The sequence below is a fragment of the Anoplolepis gracilipes genome, chromosome 5 (genome assembly GCF_047496725.1).
Source record: "Anoplolepis gracilipes chromosome 5, ASM4749672v1, whole genome shotgun sequence".
NCBI lineage: Eukaryota > Metazoa > Arthropoda > Insecta > Hymenoptera > Formicidae > Anoplolepis > Anoplolepis gracilipes.
The window spans coordinates 9603859-9620743 of NC_132974.1; the positions used below are offsets into that span (position 1 = coordinate 9603859).

The 16885-nt window shown below is 32.8% G+C and overlaps 2 protein-coding genes across 6 annotated transcripts in view; one reads left to right on the forward strand and one right to left on the reverse strand.

Annotated features, from left to right (window-relative positions):
* Positions 1–2320: 2320 nt before the first annotated feature.
* On the forward strand, positions 2321–5487 carry LOC140666172 (uncharacterized). 2 transcript variants are annotated; one of them, XM_072893072.1, is made up of 3 exons: positions 2321–2452; positions 3303–4397; positions 4505–5487. In XM_072893072.1, exons 2-3 carry the CDS (start codon positions 3550–3552, stop codon positions 4950–4952), a joined length of 1296 nt encoding a protein of 431 aa, XP_072749173.1. In that variant the 5' UTR covers positions 2321–2452; positions 3303–3549; the 3' UTR covers positions 4953–5487. The 2 variants fall into 2 exon arrangements, with proteins under 2 accessions (XP_072749173.1, XP_072749174.1); XM_072893073.1 differs by lacking the exon at positions 2321–2452 and adding an exon at positions 2468–2770.
* Positions 5488–6618: 1131 nt separating this feature from the next.
* The window catches only part of Slo (calcium-activated potassium channel slo), a 102969-nt gene continuing 92702 nt past the window's right edge, over positions 6619–16885 (reverse strand). For 3 of the 4 annotated variants that reach the window (XM_072892599.1, XM_072892597.1, XM_072892600.1), the window contains 8 exons: positions 15119–15515; positions 14314–14497; positions 14138–14203; positions 13758–13894; positions 13475–13587; positions 13247–13408; positions 12615–12708; positions 6619–12407 (listed from right to left, as the gene is read on the reverse strand). In XM_072892599.1, the coding sequence (XP_072748700.1) occupies positions 12327–12407; positions 12615–12708; positions 13247–13408; positions 13475–13587; positions 13758–13894; positions 14138–14203; positions 14314–14497; positions 15119–15515 (1234 nt within the window). In that variant the 3' untranslated portion in view covers positions 6619–12326. The remainder of the gene's footprint in view (positions 12408–12614; positions 12709–13246; positions 13409–13474; positions 13588–13757; positions 13895–14137; positions 14204–14313; positions 14498–15118; positions 15516–16885) is intronic. The other variant, XM_072892598.1, reaches the window with a different exon arrangement.

A 16885-nucleotide genomic window follows, 5' to 3' on the forward strand; every position in this document is an offset into this window, starting at 1 on the left:
CTTTAACATGAACATATTTTTCTCTAGCTTATACTTATCTTGGTTGTGCGTTCTACTTATCTTATTAAAGTATAAGTTGTTTAACAAACGTGTATAAATTAAATAACTGTGTGTATATTATTTTCCTTAGGTTCTAAATAATTACGAGTTAAAATCTCAGAGAAAATAATTATTTAAATATCAAACGTCTTTTCATCATCGTCAGAAGTCATAAGACGTCGACAATCTCCTCATGAGCCAATATCTTTTCCAATACTTTTATCCGTCATCTTCTATTTCTTCAAAAGCTTTTCAATTTACGCATCGTGAAAATGAGAATATGAGAAGTGATAAGCTGTCCTCTCTAATAAATAATTCTCACTTAATAAGAAAATGAATGGTTAAAAGTATGGCCTCTTATTATAAGAATTCAAAAGGTCAAATTAATAAAACAATTGTCTATTTTATTGTTTATTGAGAATAAAGTATCGTCAAAATCAACTAACTTGATTAATATCAACCAGAAAATTACTGATTTATATTTATATTATTAAGGTAAATACCTTCTCAATTAGCGACAAGATAATTATGCATAATAAAGATGACAGATTTTAAAGATTTTGACATATGTTATCAGGATCATGACTATGAATAACATCTGAAAGGTTTAAGCCATCGCTCGTTGTTTATTAAAAAGTTATAAACAAAAGAATTTTCATAAATTACATGTAATTTTCGGACACTATGTATATTTTATCAAATGTATTTTTAGCAGATATTATTTGTTTATTTGTAGTAAAATGAATGCATAGGCGAAACCTCTCCCCTGCTTACGCGTTTAATTTATAATTTATAATTTATACACATAAATAAATGAACTATACTTATTGGTTTTATATTTTTCCATATGTTTTCAATTTTACACGTAAAGTGAGATCAAAATTATTAACGTTTAATATGAGAATAATACGGATTATGTTGCATATATTTGTGTATAACACATCACATATTTACTTCTCAAATGTACAAGGTGTTGGAAAATGATGATTTTACACTGAGAGAAGTTTAGATTATCGTAATTAATACTTGTTTTATAGTAGAATTTAAAATTGTACCTGAAATTGTGTTCGAAAATTACATATAATTTATGGAAATTCTTTTGTTTATAACTTTTTAATAAACAACGAATGATGGCTAAAAACTTTATTTGAAAGTTATTAGGGTACTCAGGATCACAACCTTGACAGTATATGTCAAAATCATTCAAATGTGTGAGGTCGCTCTCATTATGCATAATTATCTGTAAAACATATACAATGAAAATTATGTTATTAAATATAAGTATTATGTAACACATTTCAATAACATAATTAGAATGTCAAATGTAAATGATAATTAGCAATTTTTTAAAACAAAAAGTTAAGTTTCCATTAATTACTAATTTGCTTAATAATATGTTATAAAATATTATTAGACAAATTATATATATATCGTTTATAATAAAGTCGCTTTATTTATCTAATAATTGATCAAATAGCTAATAAAACAGCAATAAATTATCTGTCCAATTGACTGAGATGTTAACGCGACTGATACTATGATAATTTTAGACCGTTCCATAGTTGCTCCATTCAAAGATTGCTAAAGTAGCAGAAAAAATTATTGATTTGTATCACGTGCAGCACGTAAGTCTTTTCTTATTCAGCGCGCGAGGCAAATACATATACATATATGTATATGTTAATAGGCTGAAAACGCCCCACCGTTTAAACATCTTCTCTCAATCATAGGCGTATGCACTATCTCTCAAACAATTTATTTACAAAACAACACTACAACATAAACTCAACAAATTGTTAACTAAAAAATATAAAAAATGCATATTTTATTACTTTTATGTTTATTTCTATATGTTATGGTATTTTTAACGTCGAATTATCCTGATATTTAATTCGAAAATAGTAAAATCAAAAGCCTCTTATTTTTCGCGTTGTCTTTACAAAATATAATTTTTTAATTTTGACTTTTAAATTCTTTATAATTTTTTTTCTTAATAATATTAGTTATAATATTGTTTTATTTAAGAGTATATAAAAGAGATAAAAACAAGTGTGATTAGTATAAACGCCCTTGCATGTTCGTCAATACGATACTTCATCATATGTACACATGGCAGATGGTTATCGATTCACACTAAGAATCTCAATAAAAAGTCATTATTTCATTTTGCAGTGCTATACAGAATGTGTCACGTGCACAGTGTTTAATATTAGTTCCAATCAGCATCAATAAAGGAGAAAATAATAATACATTACAAATACACAATCTTTCATCTTGCACGTGACGATTCTCTTCGCGTGAATATATAAAAGTACCTGAATCCTCTGAATGGAATGATATGTATCGTGCGAACGTCGCGTTAGCGCACGAAATCGTGCGCAATAAATATCTGTGCGGTGTCTGGCTAAACGTGGTACGTATTGCGGTTTGTCAAAAGCATCGTAAAATTGTATAACGTGTGACTAGATCGATAGCGTAAGACATTAATACTCTTTAACGTTTTTTACGTATTTTTTATGACCAAACTGATTTCTGGTTAAGGGTTGACAGGAGTGACGGGCAAACTCCGAATAGCAACATTAAAAAATGAACTCTTATTAGATGTATTGGTGTATATCTGTAAACGCATAAATACCATTGCATTGCAAGAGAAACAAAAAACAGCATTATTGTCTCTTCTCATACGGTACTATCAACAGAATCTATCGTTAGCCTCACCGCTGCACCTTAGGTATAATAATTGTCAGCAAACTACGTCTCGAAAAATTTACATTTTCTCATCAACCTTGTTTTAACATATTTCTTACATTGTTGGAATTGATGTTAAAAAATTTTGCATTGAATTTGATTTAAAAAAATTTAAACCAAATTGCACCACTATCGCGTTGATTACATTCTACACTTTTAACAATGCAAAATCGATCATTTGTTTCCTGCACATATTTTACGCAGAAGAAACAATGTCTCTTTTTTAATTTTTTTACGTATTCTTTGTAAATCTAAGATTAGCATTAAAAAGTCGGATTTTGCAATTTGATTTTTCAAAATTTATAATAAATAGGAAACAAACTTGTAGTCATGCGTTTTGACTCTCGACTTACTACTACACCGCAGTTTATCAAATCAAATTTATCGTTCTTGATTCTTTATCGAAAAAAATCAATCTTTAGCATCAAAGGTCGATGTTACTGATTACGCATATCATAATTATAACGTTGTTTTATACATATTTTGGCCATAAAATGCAGAAAATGAATCTATAGTTTCCAGCTCTCCGTGGGAGGCCACCACAGTGTCGATCCTTAAAAGCGCGTATAAATAGAGTGTCGTGATACCAATCGGCTTTGCAAAAGACTCTGAGACAAATCTAAGACCACAACTTTAAGCTTGAAATATACCTGAAGATGAAATAAATCGGTATATCTGAAATAGTTTGAGAAGAATATTTAGAGAATATTTAGAGAAGAGTGAGGCTGTTTTCACTTTTTGGATATTAACTTGTGAAGAACAATGCGCAAAGTCGAGATACAGAAGATCCTTCAAGATGAGCAGTGTTTCGAAATAATTCGCAAAAAATTGCACCAAGACGCAATGGACGACTTCTCACTAATCAATTACGAAATCGTGCCGATAAATGAGATAAACGGTTTTATGGGTCAGTATTTTATATTAAAAGCCACTGTGGCTTGTCCAAAGTCACCACTGGAGACGAAGAACATCAATTTCTTCACCAAGATACCGCCACCGATTAGCAGTCCGTTGTACAACTTCAATGAGAAATATGGTACGTTCAAGAAGGAAGTGGCTCTTTATACCACTGTATTCCCGGAAATGCTGGACAGCCTCGACAAGAGATACATCCCAGAATGCTTCCTTGGGGTTGAAAACGACGTTATTGTCCTCGAGGACATGGCTCACAGCGGTTATATAATGGCTGACAAGTCTACGCCTTTCGACTTCAAGCACTGCGAGGTCCTGATGAAGACGCTCGCCAAGTTCCATGCAAAGTCCTTTATCTTTGAACAGCAGTACAAGAAAACTTTGCACGACGAATTCTCCCATTGCATGCAAGAAACTCTCTGGCCTGCGGACAGCAAGGCGAAGATGATGTTTGACGCTGCCGTTAAAGGGATCGTTTCGATGATCGATTTGTTGACTGAACTGAACGACAATCAGCGCAGTAACTTGAAGGAGAAACTTGTGAAACTATGCGAAGATCACATGGACAAACTGTCACCGTCGATGAAGCACAAGAATGTGCTGTGCCATGGTGATCTATGGGCAAACAATATATTGTTTAAATACGATGCTGATAAGAAACCTACTGCATGTTGCCTCATCGATTTCCAACTGGCAAGGTAATTGTGTGTGATTTTTTTCAAATATATTGTATAACTAAAGAAATAACTATATTTGATAGAAAATAAGCACGATTTATATCTGTTTTTTTTTAATTTTGATTTAGGTACAATCCACCAGTGCACGACATATTGTGCTTCCTTCAATTTACGACAACGCGAAAGCTACGAGAGAAATATAACGAGACGCTTTTCAGAACCTATTACGATTCCATGGCGACCGTCATGAAGGAAGCTAATCTGAACGTATCAGAAATTTTTTCTTGGAACGAATTTGTCGAGTCTATTCAGGATTTACGCATTATGTGTATGATTCATGGTGTCCTGAACACACCGATTATGCTATTGAAATCTGACGCGACCAGTAAATATTTTTCCGAACAGTTGGAGCTCCTCGAGAGCATTTTGTATGTTGATAGAACGCCTCTTATTTGCGGACAATTCAAAGAAGCACCGGAATATCGTGCTCGTATGATAGACGGTTTGTTAGAGTTGTACGATTACGTAATCGATTATAATCACACAACGCATAATCGAGTCGTAACGAGAAAATAAGATACTTTGTCGCAACATAAGTATAGCGTACAAGAGCCACAAAGTTTGAAACGAGTAGCAGAGTTGATAAGTCTAATAGAAATCTTAATACCAATAGATTCTTCAATAATGATGTAAATTCACATCTCTTGATATCAATAGTATTTTGGACAAAATATAATAAACGCGATCGTATATGTACGATATAAATAAAATACAACTATTGTGCTTAATTTTCGATAATAAAATATCAATTTCTTTGAATATGTCAAAATTATGTAATTAACTATGCAGAAATTATATAAGTAAAGAAACATTGTCGAAATGTGTTTACGTGTGATAATTAGCTTTTTTACAGAATACTTTTCTAGTATAGTTAAAAAGCGCAAATTATATACATATATGTGAAATAATATAGATACAAAATATGTTGATAGAATAATTAATGATATTTAAAATATAATAAGTTATTAATAAGTTTACATAATTCTGTACAACATAAGTATTTATTTTAACGCGTAAAATGATATAGTTATTAGCACCAATAATTTGTTCCATATAATGATATTCTATAAAGTGATAACTTTTGTGCACATTGTGCTCTGTATAAATGAAAGTATTTTTAAAAATAGATTTTATTAACAATCAGTTAAATATAATATATCTGATTGTTAATTATAATATTTTATTATCAATAAAAAACTATATTGTCGTTCATGTTTACATATTATTATATTTTATAATATATCTTTAAAAACGCGACATATTTTTTTCATCATTATTTTAAAAAATCTTATTTATTTTAATTATTATCTTATTGGTAAACAAGTAAATATATTATTTACATATGCACTCTTAAATTTAACAAATTAGATTGCACGTGATATTAGCAGTACTGTGATATTTCTAAAATTTAATTTTGAGATTGTTAATGATTGTAAAACAATATTAAGTTGTTGTCAATACAAATGATAGACGTAAAATATATTTTGTACTTACCTTCACCTTTATAAAGCTTTTCTGTATATAACGAAAATAAAAAGTTCATACATTATTTTCTTAACAAAATATTTTGACACATTGAGTAGAACAATTTCCAAATTTAAAATGAGAATTAAGAACTTACAAGATTTGTCACAAATAATGTAAAAATGCGAATTAATTTAAATTAATGCGTATTTAACTGTATTGAAGCATAAAACAATTATAATTTAAAATATTAATTTTCTGTACAAATTACTTAAAAATTCATAATATTATTATAATTATATTAATATCGAGTGCTTCTATAACGATTCCAATATTTTTAAAGAAAAAAATCTTCACAGATAATAATATGTATATATTAAAATTTTCACTGATATTAATCTAATATTGTTAAGCATTCTAAATATTTGAAATGCAATCATCTTCAATAATAATAAATCAATAAGTTACATTTATCGAGAGATAACTGAAAAATAATCTCTTTTTGTTGCAACGTTCTTGCATTGAATTATTAAACTATGCATCTATCAACTACGTGTACAAATACAAATCATGAGCGTACGGATGCTCCTGCCAGCATATCGAACGGATGACCCGGAGATAAACAATCGCTATTAAAATGCATTAGAGGCATTTAACTGTTTTGATCGCATTACGATGACGAATTCTATGCCGACAGTTTCATCCTGCTCAACACAGGTTTGTAAAGTACTTGTCTTTTTATTACAAAGTGACGTGGATCCGCATATCGAAACGCGAGGCATAAGGGGACTCTGGGGTATTTTTTACTTTTATGTATATAATTATTTATATCATCAATTATAATGAATATATAGTTATGTACAATATTGAATCTCATTCTTTAACAATAACATCAACAACATGATTAAACAACGTTCCTCATTGGTACACAAATTGTAAATGTACAGATAAAAAAGCATTAGATGAGGTCAATGAGGCATTGAAGGTGGCATACGCTCAGCGCGCCTTAATTCCCTCTTCTCTTTATACATTTTTTTAAATCCTCATATATATATTTATATCTCGAATCACTTCGAGTTCTTTGTTCGATTTTTCATGTGGGCTTATTTATATTTATATTTATATATATATACTCTGAAGTATTATACTTCGTTTAGGTACACACACGTTCACATACACACAAATACGTCACATTTTCGCTCCGCAACGAGAATATAACAACGATTGATGATATTGATTGAATCGGTGCGTGATTTAATTCTTAAAGAGAGTGCAATGAACGATTCGCGACGCGCGATCGGCCGTTTTTTTTTTTTTTTTTTAATTTTAATACACCGGATATAATATATATACGATCGTCTTATTATAAAATAATATCACAAGAATCGTCACACATATAATCACGCGAGAATCTTCCGTCATAATCAATGACTTTAAAAACTTTACACATACCAAAAAGATATAGTAAATTATCATATTCAAACATCAAGAACGATAATAATTAATAGCTGCCAAAATCTTTCTAATTTGACCCCGCGCGACGCAAATCTCGACCAATCATCTAAAACTTTACACAAGGCTCCGACAAGATTTCTTTTTTTTTTTTTTTTTTTGTGCCGCTTAATAAACGACTTCCACAAAATCTAACGTACGAATTTGTTTTATTTTCGTATAGAATCGCGTCAAGACGAGACAGAATCATCAAAGCTCTCTCCTCTCAAAGCTTTCTCTGACATTTAAGGACTCGCTTGCACACTCGTAGTTCGCCGATAAACGTTTCTTTGCAAGAAGATTCAAAGAAAGCAAAAGGAGAAAAGAAAACAAATGTATAAATAAACATTTCTTAAGAACAAGACGATATGCACGCATGACGCTGAGACATGGTCATTAATCACGATTTTCGCGTTACATGTAGCTTTCTCACAGCCGACTCGACTTTCTTACGATTTTTTTCTCTTTTATCAAAATATGTGAGTTTGAAAGAATAAAGAATTTCAGAGGAATTGGCCTCACAGTTTGGTTGTGACAATTACCATATGCACGAAATATTTCTGAAATTTCATATTGATGAACGTGGTATTTATTTATATAGAATGCGTTTAAAAGATAGAATTCTCTTTTGTAATAAAGTTAGAAATTTTTTTCTTACAAAATTAATAAAAGAAGATGAAAAAGTTATTATATTTTCTTAAGCAACAAATTTTGAATTATATTTTAAATTGAAAATTCTCTCTCTCTCTCTCTCTCTCTCTTTCTCTCTCTCTCTTATTATGCTAAAAATGACCTAAAACAGTATTTATGATTTTTAAATTTAAGTTAGTAACATTTTTTGTAGTATTTTGTAGTAGCAGAGTTAAGCTTAACAAAGCCAATCAAAATTAAGCCATTGATAATAAGTATTATATCTGCCGATTTCAATTTCTTTTTAGACACACACATTACGTACTTTTAGCAATTCGCAACTATTTCTATCAAATTTTCACAAATAAGAAAAAATATCTTTCTTTTATCTAGTTTCAAAATTTTGTCGCGGTAAGGATGCAGAGTAAGAGACAATTACACATGTCGACATGTTCTCCACTTTCTTGTCTCCTGTTGCCATCTTTCTTCCTCATTTTTTCTCTTCTATTTTCGTTGAATGTTCGAGTTCACGTTATCTCGAGTCTGATGAAATTACGGGCGACTGAGAGCAACAGGAAAGACGAGGAAAGACGCACGGAATTCGATCGTTGCGAAAATACAATGTCCATTTACGCGAGTACCGTTCCGCCCGCGAGAAGCGCGGCGAAGCGCGCAAGCTTCTCGGCTGAATCAGATCGCATCGAAAACGTAATCTTCAATAATCATCGTTCTTCGACATCACGATGCAACACGCGAATCACAAAATTCCCACCATTCCAAATGTCAAATATTTTGAATGCTGTTAAACTAATAAATAAACTAAACATGTGTATAAATAAATAAACATAACGTTTCATGATAAATTTAATTATAAAAATATTTGATTCTCTGACAAATAAAACATTTTAGAAAAAAAATTAGTATGTCTACTCGCGCTCGGAATGGAACTAACTAATTATATTTATTAAATTAAGAATCCATATGTGAAATTTATAATATCTTTATAAGATATCTTAAAAATATTTTATATATATATAATTCCACGTGGTCTTTTTAATAAAACAATTCTTTATATCTTCACCAATGTGTAGTTGACATGTCAAAGTTTTAAAATTTTCTCGCGGATTTATTTGTATTCCAACGTATATTCCTGTTTTGCAAACTGTAAATAATTCAAAACGTAGAGCTCTCTGCAACTCGCAAAATTTTTTAGTCTGACACAAATAAACACGTTTCGAAAAAACGTTTTGCACCATTAAAACTTTTACTAAATTGTATGTATGTATAAGTGCATATATATGTATATATATATATATATTACCAGAATTAAACAAAAAATTTATCTCTCTGTTCGATAAATTAATTACTGAAAAAAAATTATCTTCCTTTCTATTTCAATACAAGAATGTGACATAAGTAGGTACAAAACTATATTTGACGTATGCTAACAACGAGATGTTTTGCAATGTAGCTTCGCGCAATCTGGGAATAAAAACTAGATCTCTATTATAATATTTTTCTCGCAAAACGTCTTGGAAAACATGAGAATTTACGATCCTGCATGAATAATCTTTCGGGCTACTTACACTGACGACATCCAACGCTGAATTAACTAAATTTCTTTTTTACTCGCGATACGTTAATGATCGTATTTCATGATATTTTTCAATTTACTTAGGTTTCTATTTTTCATCTGTGTTATCAGTGCTTTATGGAAGGATAACAACTCGCGCTCCAGAAATTTAGTTAAATTCAGGACTGTCAATGCAATGTTGAGCCCTGCATTTCTCTTCGTCGCTTTGTCCTTTGTACTTCGCAGGGTGCGTGCTCACTCGCGCGCCTCGCCTTGCTCTTTCTTTCGCCGCACACTCGAGCTATACATAGAAAGTTATGTACAACGATATTAACACGAACTGCAGTGGCAGTGAACAGTGCACATGGATATTGCAAACAGCAGCAGCAGCAGCAACAGCAGCAGCAGCAGCAGCAGCAGTAGCGGCGGCGGCGGCGACAACGACGATGACGACGATTATACAAGGTGTATGCGTAATACGAAACACGGCAGCGACTACCACAGCTAGTTTTTAATCTGTCTGCTTCGTAATCTTTGTTCATTTTTTTTTGTTTTACTGTTTGCATCCTCAATTGTGTGGATTTCCGATCCTGTGGCGATCGAGCGCGAAATAGGCGTGACCAACACCAATATAGTGCATTTATCGTCGTCACGGTTATCTTCTCGTTCTCAATCCTCTTTCGTTTCTTCCGTTTTTCTGTGTTGCCCATCTTTGTAAGGGACAGTCTCATACACAGTACATACACATGTATATATATATATATATATATATATATATATATATATATATATATATATGTATATACATATCCGCTCGCGCGCGCATTAATTCTTTTCGATCTCATTCTTGACTTTGTGTGTATATATATATATATATATATATATATATGTATATATTTTATATATATATAAAATACATATGTATAACATATATAATATATATGTATATATGTCTGTAGTGTGTAAATACATGTATGAGGATCGAATTGTAAATCGTATATGTACTGCGCGCGCGCGTGCGTGTTATGTATGTATGTACATGCCTTGTCTCGTACGCGTGTGATTAGATGTGCGTGTTTTCTGTGTCGAGTCCGTTTTACACGCGCACACGTTCGTGCGCAGCGGGAAAAAGATAAAATGTATGAGAGATTGTATGTATGTGTGAGAAGAAATAGAGTATTTCTGTATATAAGTGTATCTGTATATTTGCTTACATATATGTATATTTTTCTTTTAATTTATATATATATATATATGTATATATATATATATATATGTATGTATGTGTGTATGTATGTACACACATATACATATATATGTATGTATGTATTTATGTATGTATGTATGTATGTACACACACGTGAGTTTCACAAAAATATATAAAAGAGAGAATGTCTATGTATACATATATATATATGTGCATATATACCTATAATGTATATATACCGATATATAGACGATTTTTATACTTAAAGTTGTGTGGAAAAGGGTATTTTATCGTAATAATATCTATATGTATATACGTATATATATATATACATATATATAGAACCTGTAGAAAGTGCTTCTGATTGAGATTTTTTTGTTTCATTAGCCATAAAACAAGACACACGAGGTAAGGATTGCGCGTAGTAGTCCGGCATTATGTTTGCCCCGGCACTCGATTCGCGCCGAATCGCCGAATCCGGCACCGTCTATGAGAGAAACGACGAGAGGAAATCTCTTTGGAGATGAGACGAGACGTTGGACGAACGAATCCAGTTCGTTGCACTTCTACGAGCTTCTCTCTTTCTCTCTCTCTCTCTCTCTCTCTCTCTCTCTCCCTCTATCTTTCCTTTATGTTTCCCCTCGTCGTCTTCTTACAGCTCGCTCGTTGAACAACGGTGTTCTCTTATTGTTAGATGTGTATTATATACATTAACACGTGCCGAGAGAAATTATATACTACGACGGCAAGTGTCCTTCCATTTCCACCGCGCACAGGATACTGCAATTCCACAGCGCCCATCGAGGCTAAGCCACGTGCTAAACTTTAAGCTATATCCCCTTCCCTCCTCCACCGTCCACTTTCTTCGTTCCCGGTTGCGGAGGGTCGATGGGAGCTTGATAACACAGTGTTACGCTTTGCGAAATGTTCGATTCAGTCCTGACGGCGTCGTCTTCGGGCGAAGACGGTTATTCTTATGTTAACTCGAAATAAAGAAAGAGAGACGTGTAGCTACCCTCAGACCGCACAGCATTATGCCACTTTCCGTTGTCCCTTTGTCTTGTCCTCTTCTCCTCGCATATTCCCTTTATCCTATTCTTCTCGTCCTCTCACTTCGACATAATACTCGTTCGTTAGGCTTTCGAGTCTTTGTCCATCAGATCGCGCATCAATTTTCGAGATATTCGACGATTCGGTAAAAATATATACATATAATCGCATTACATGGCAAACAAAGCAAAACAAAATCCTCGAGAAGTGATCGAATCGGCGAATAAGCTTAAATAATATTTGCATTGTCGTTGTATATACCGATGAATCGAGGACAATAAAATAAATACGACTGCAATTCACTGTTTTTTTTTGTCAACGGTAATAACTCGTTGATGATGCGCGATATCATACGACGATGGTGTTCCTCGACAAAGACGAGACGATTACAGGGACGACGGGCGGCACAATGATTTCTAACGCATGATTAGATGTAGGAATATGGTCCGTCGGTGAGGGCGCTACACAGCAACAATCAGGAGGAGTCGTCCTTGCCTCGGGCACCTCTGCTCGGCCTATATTCAAGACCTGGATCGAACTGCATCAGCACGAAAACCTAACAAAATAAAATTAGCAGACCGATAAAATAATTTTTGCTTAGTACAGATTGTTCAATTTGTATTTTTAGTTAACGTGATATTAAATTGTTAAATTGCCAATTACATATAAATATATTGAATTTATATGTTTTTTGTTACTAAATAATTTTACAATTTGCTGCAAATTAAAAAAGAATGTATTAATAATATTTAAAATACTGTACCTGATCTGTGGGTAATAATGTGAAGTCATCGGGTGGATTCGTGATCACGTATCGTTTGGAAGAGGCGTCGCACGACGAGCTAGTGTCTCGAAACCTAGAAGATTCAAGTACATGTCAGCGAGTAAGAATATAACGCGTACATAAACGAAAACACAAACTGTAACTAATATATACACCAAGTGTACATACAAAATTAATCAAAGTCGAGCTAAGTATTAAGCTAAACTAAAGTATAAACTAACAATAAGCTAAACTAAACTAAACAATGTGGACGTATGTGACGGATAAACTGAACGCTAAATAAACAACAAGATGACACAAAGAGAGAAAGAGAGAAAGAGAGAAATAGTAAAAAATGATAGGTATTTTTTGGATGAGGGCAACTTACAATCGTTGCTTCATTACTTTCGTTTTCATGATGCAAAAACGCAAAGTGCAAAAAGTGTGCGGCAAGAAAATCATAATCGAGTCGCATAGTAAGTATACGTGAGTAGTAAGAGATAATAAACGGCGGTACAATAATGGCGGCAATCGGAGAAGTCGCTGTCTCAAACGGTAATATATACAATGTAGAATGTGCGTAAGGGTAATATCCAATAAATACCATCGAGAGAGGGAAAAAAGTCCGGTACCTGTACCTGTACAGACCAATGCACAGCATTCCGTACGACTTTAATGCTGCGACAAAGAGGTCACCGTACTTGCCTCCCTCGCCATACTGAGCCAATGGCCCGTCGTACAACGCGATCTGACCAACACGACACCGATCTCTATTGGACAGGCTATCTGCCGTACTGCAAATTAAATCATGTATATTACATTAAGATTCTTTCTTTAAGAAAAATTACAAATAGATCTACCTGTAACCTCCCCTTAAACCTGCCCCTTCAGCCAGGATCAATTCCAATTCGGGTGTAGCTCCACCGGTGATCAGTGACCGAATCAGAGTCAGCGCGTTTTGGTTGAAGTATGTCTACGGAAGTAGATAAAATTATATACAGTCTTCATGTTATGTTTGCGTAACATTTCAAGCAGAGCGAGAATGTTAAAAATTATTACGAAAATAAATATTTTTGAAAAGTCTATGTATTATTGATCCATGGTTATATAATACGGTCGAAACAATGAATTTTTAACACTAACCGTCGACATCAGGGAATCCAATACGCTGACTGCAAAGGCAGTGCCGCAGGCGAACGGTTGAGTGAGGTAGAGTTCCGTGTCCGGGTCATCGTCGTCGTCCTGGTCAAGGAACTGCACGTTGCTATCATTTACAAGTTCTAGAATAACGACGAACGACAATCAGCACGGCTTAGATATTTTAATATAAAAACATTCGTCATGATAATGTAAAACTTTTTATCTGTGTAAAAAATATTTCAAACGAATGATCATTTTTCTTAAAAATGCCACTTTAATACCATAATTAAATGTCTAATTAATTATGACAATATTTGACAATTTTTATTTTCATTAGAACGATGTAAAATAAAACAAAGATTTGATAGAATTTTTCCCATTACCTGTAATCATTGGCACATTTGCTCCGTAAACGGATCCCCGCCGCTGCAAAACGATCGGGCTGCCAACTGCAGTTAAATTATCTTTATTATTTTTTTATCTAATATATAATATAGTTTTAAAGTAAAATTTTTTTCTTAATTTCGCAAGAATAGTAATGACATATCTTCGAGCGTACCTTGGCTAAGCACGCCGATTGTATCGTCGAAAGTCATAGCCTTGATATTGAGGGACGCGAGGATGGCCTCCTTGTCGGCGAGGGTGGGGTCATCATTGCTAGGCACTTTTGCCGACAGGATGCAACACATGTCACATAGATTCACGTTAACGGCACGTAAATCGGCTCTACTTAATGGTGAACCCTGCGAAACGTCATTCGAGTGAAATAAAAAATGCAAGAAAACGAAGCATTTCCATCGCATCCATAAAACTTATTGTTCATTATCATCGTTTTGCATTTAACATTGTTTTTCGTAGTTTTCTCGAGAATTTAATAATATTGGATATGAAAATCTTGCAATAGTTAACGATTTTTTAAAAATAAAAATAGATAATGCGCGACAATATACAGAATATCTCAGATTCATGCGTTTTGGCAAGTAAACTGAATATCAGAAATACTCTACTGGCTATTTTAACTTCGAGGCTATTTTAACTTCAAAAACTATAACATTATTTAATATTGTATTAAATTTAATCATTAAAATATTTTGTCAAATTAAAATTTTTATTTATCTTTTTAACATAAATTTAATTTGTTATTTAATCATCCATGTATTACGAGACATAGATCAAGAAATTATTATAAATAATGTGATTACACTTTTATATTTAAAAAAAATAGCTCCGTTAAGGAACCTATGGTTAAAAGAAAATGGGCATTTCTTTTTACAAATCTGAGATGTCCTGTACTAGATAAAAAAAATCTGCATTACTGCGTGGAAAAACTGTTGTCATCAATTGAACAAGGACAAGAATCTCACATTTAGAACCGATATCTTTGGTAGATTCTGCAACATTTTCCACTCGCGGCGTATGTAGTCCACCGATCCAACTATCACTACGTGTTTAAGCTCGTGGTAATGAAAATTGGAAGCTCGTAATGGCATGACAAGGTTTCTCAGTCCGATGAGAGGCGAGTCGGGATCGGCGAACAGGCAGACGACGACGTGTCCGTTGAGGACTGTCATCGCCGCCTGGTTACGATCCAGTATGCAGTCTTCGAGGTTGCGAGAGGGACTCCAATGGAACATCCCCGTCGAGTCGTATTTCATCTCGGTCTTCTCGAAATCGAAATCTTTCGCTTGATCATCAGCGATCCCGACCTGAAGACCACCATTGTTGTTGACGTTTGTGCCACCCGAGGCTCTGCTCGTTGGCCTAAAAAAAAAATCATATTTTGTGATTATACGAATGAAGCTACAAATGTGAAACTGTCATTGTCAACTGTATTATAAAGGAATAATAATGAAGAAACAATAGTTTTATGCTAATTTATAATAGAAGATATCGATAGAAAATCTTAAAGGAATTGCATTCAGAATTCCTCTGAAAATTCTTGTTAAATCTAACAAAAAAAAAAATTGTAAAGCCACATTTTCGCATGCATTTCATACACACTATATAATTTTATATTTTATCTGTCACTACTGGTGTTGTTACTCTCTATATCTCAAAACAAGATAAATTAGATGACAGATTACTATGGATTAAAGCAAATATAAAAAAATATAAAAGAAATATTCGGAGATATAAGCTGTTGCGTGCATAAATACAGTGGTTGTATAATAAGCAGAGAATTAAGCTGAATTGTTTCTGTTAAATTTAGAATTTTGCTCATTAAAAGCAATATCATGGAATGGCTAAACAACTTACGAAATCCAAGTTTATTGAACCTATTTAATTTTAATTTACCTATTTAAATTTACGTTGCCGCAAAAATTGCATAATTTGTTGGAAGTTAATTCGCTCAAACTTATTAGAGTATAAGAAACATCGATCGACATAACATTATTCCTTAAACGTTTTACACGAAAATTTTATACTCATATACATTCCCGTATACATATAACACTCACATATTTTAGCGTTTTTAGTGCCAGTCGCACATGTTTTCCGAGATTAAGTATCCTCGTAAAACTCGTGGACTTTTATACTTTTTGCGCTGCGACATGTGACTGTGCAACGCGGTGCACAACTTCAAACATGTAATGTTCGCGATGGATAATTTAACAGCAAGCGCAATATACTGTTCGCTTGTGGTACCTAAGTCCGGCTGTCGTTAATAATTTATCTTATGTTTTATTATGAAACTTTTAAAGTAGAAAGATCGATTTATACGATGCATAACGGACTAACGTTTAATGTTAAATTAAGATTAAATTCGAGCGAATTCCGAAAAAGAATGCAAATTATGCATAATTGACTTTTCTATGATAACTAGTACAACAAAATAATAACTAATTTTTTGGAAAAATAATACAGATTATAAAATGTAAAAAAATCATTGACAATTATTTTTACACAGAAAATTAAACGTATCAAAAAATTTATAAATTACATATAAAGTCTACAAGTTTGATTGTTTCATGATCTACCTCTACTGGCATTAAATTTTTGATTATTGAAACTTGAATTTTAAATAGAAATGCATAATAGCTTTTTTGTCGTAAGAAAGAGATACATCCGTTTTCAAGCTTAATAAATATTTTGTCATAGATGATCACTCAAGAATATATGTAACTCGACAT

Bases quoted from the DNA above. Each gene is read 5' to 3' on its own strand.
- LOC140666172 (XM_072893072.1), top strand. From the start codon at position 3,550: ATGCGCAAAGTCGAGATACAGAAGATCCTTCAAGATGAGCAGTGTTTC. The intron at 4,398-4,504 runs GTAATTGTGTGT...ATTTTGATTTAG, and splicing joins ATCGATTTCCAACTGGCAAG to GTACAATCCACCAGTGCACG.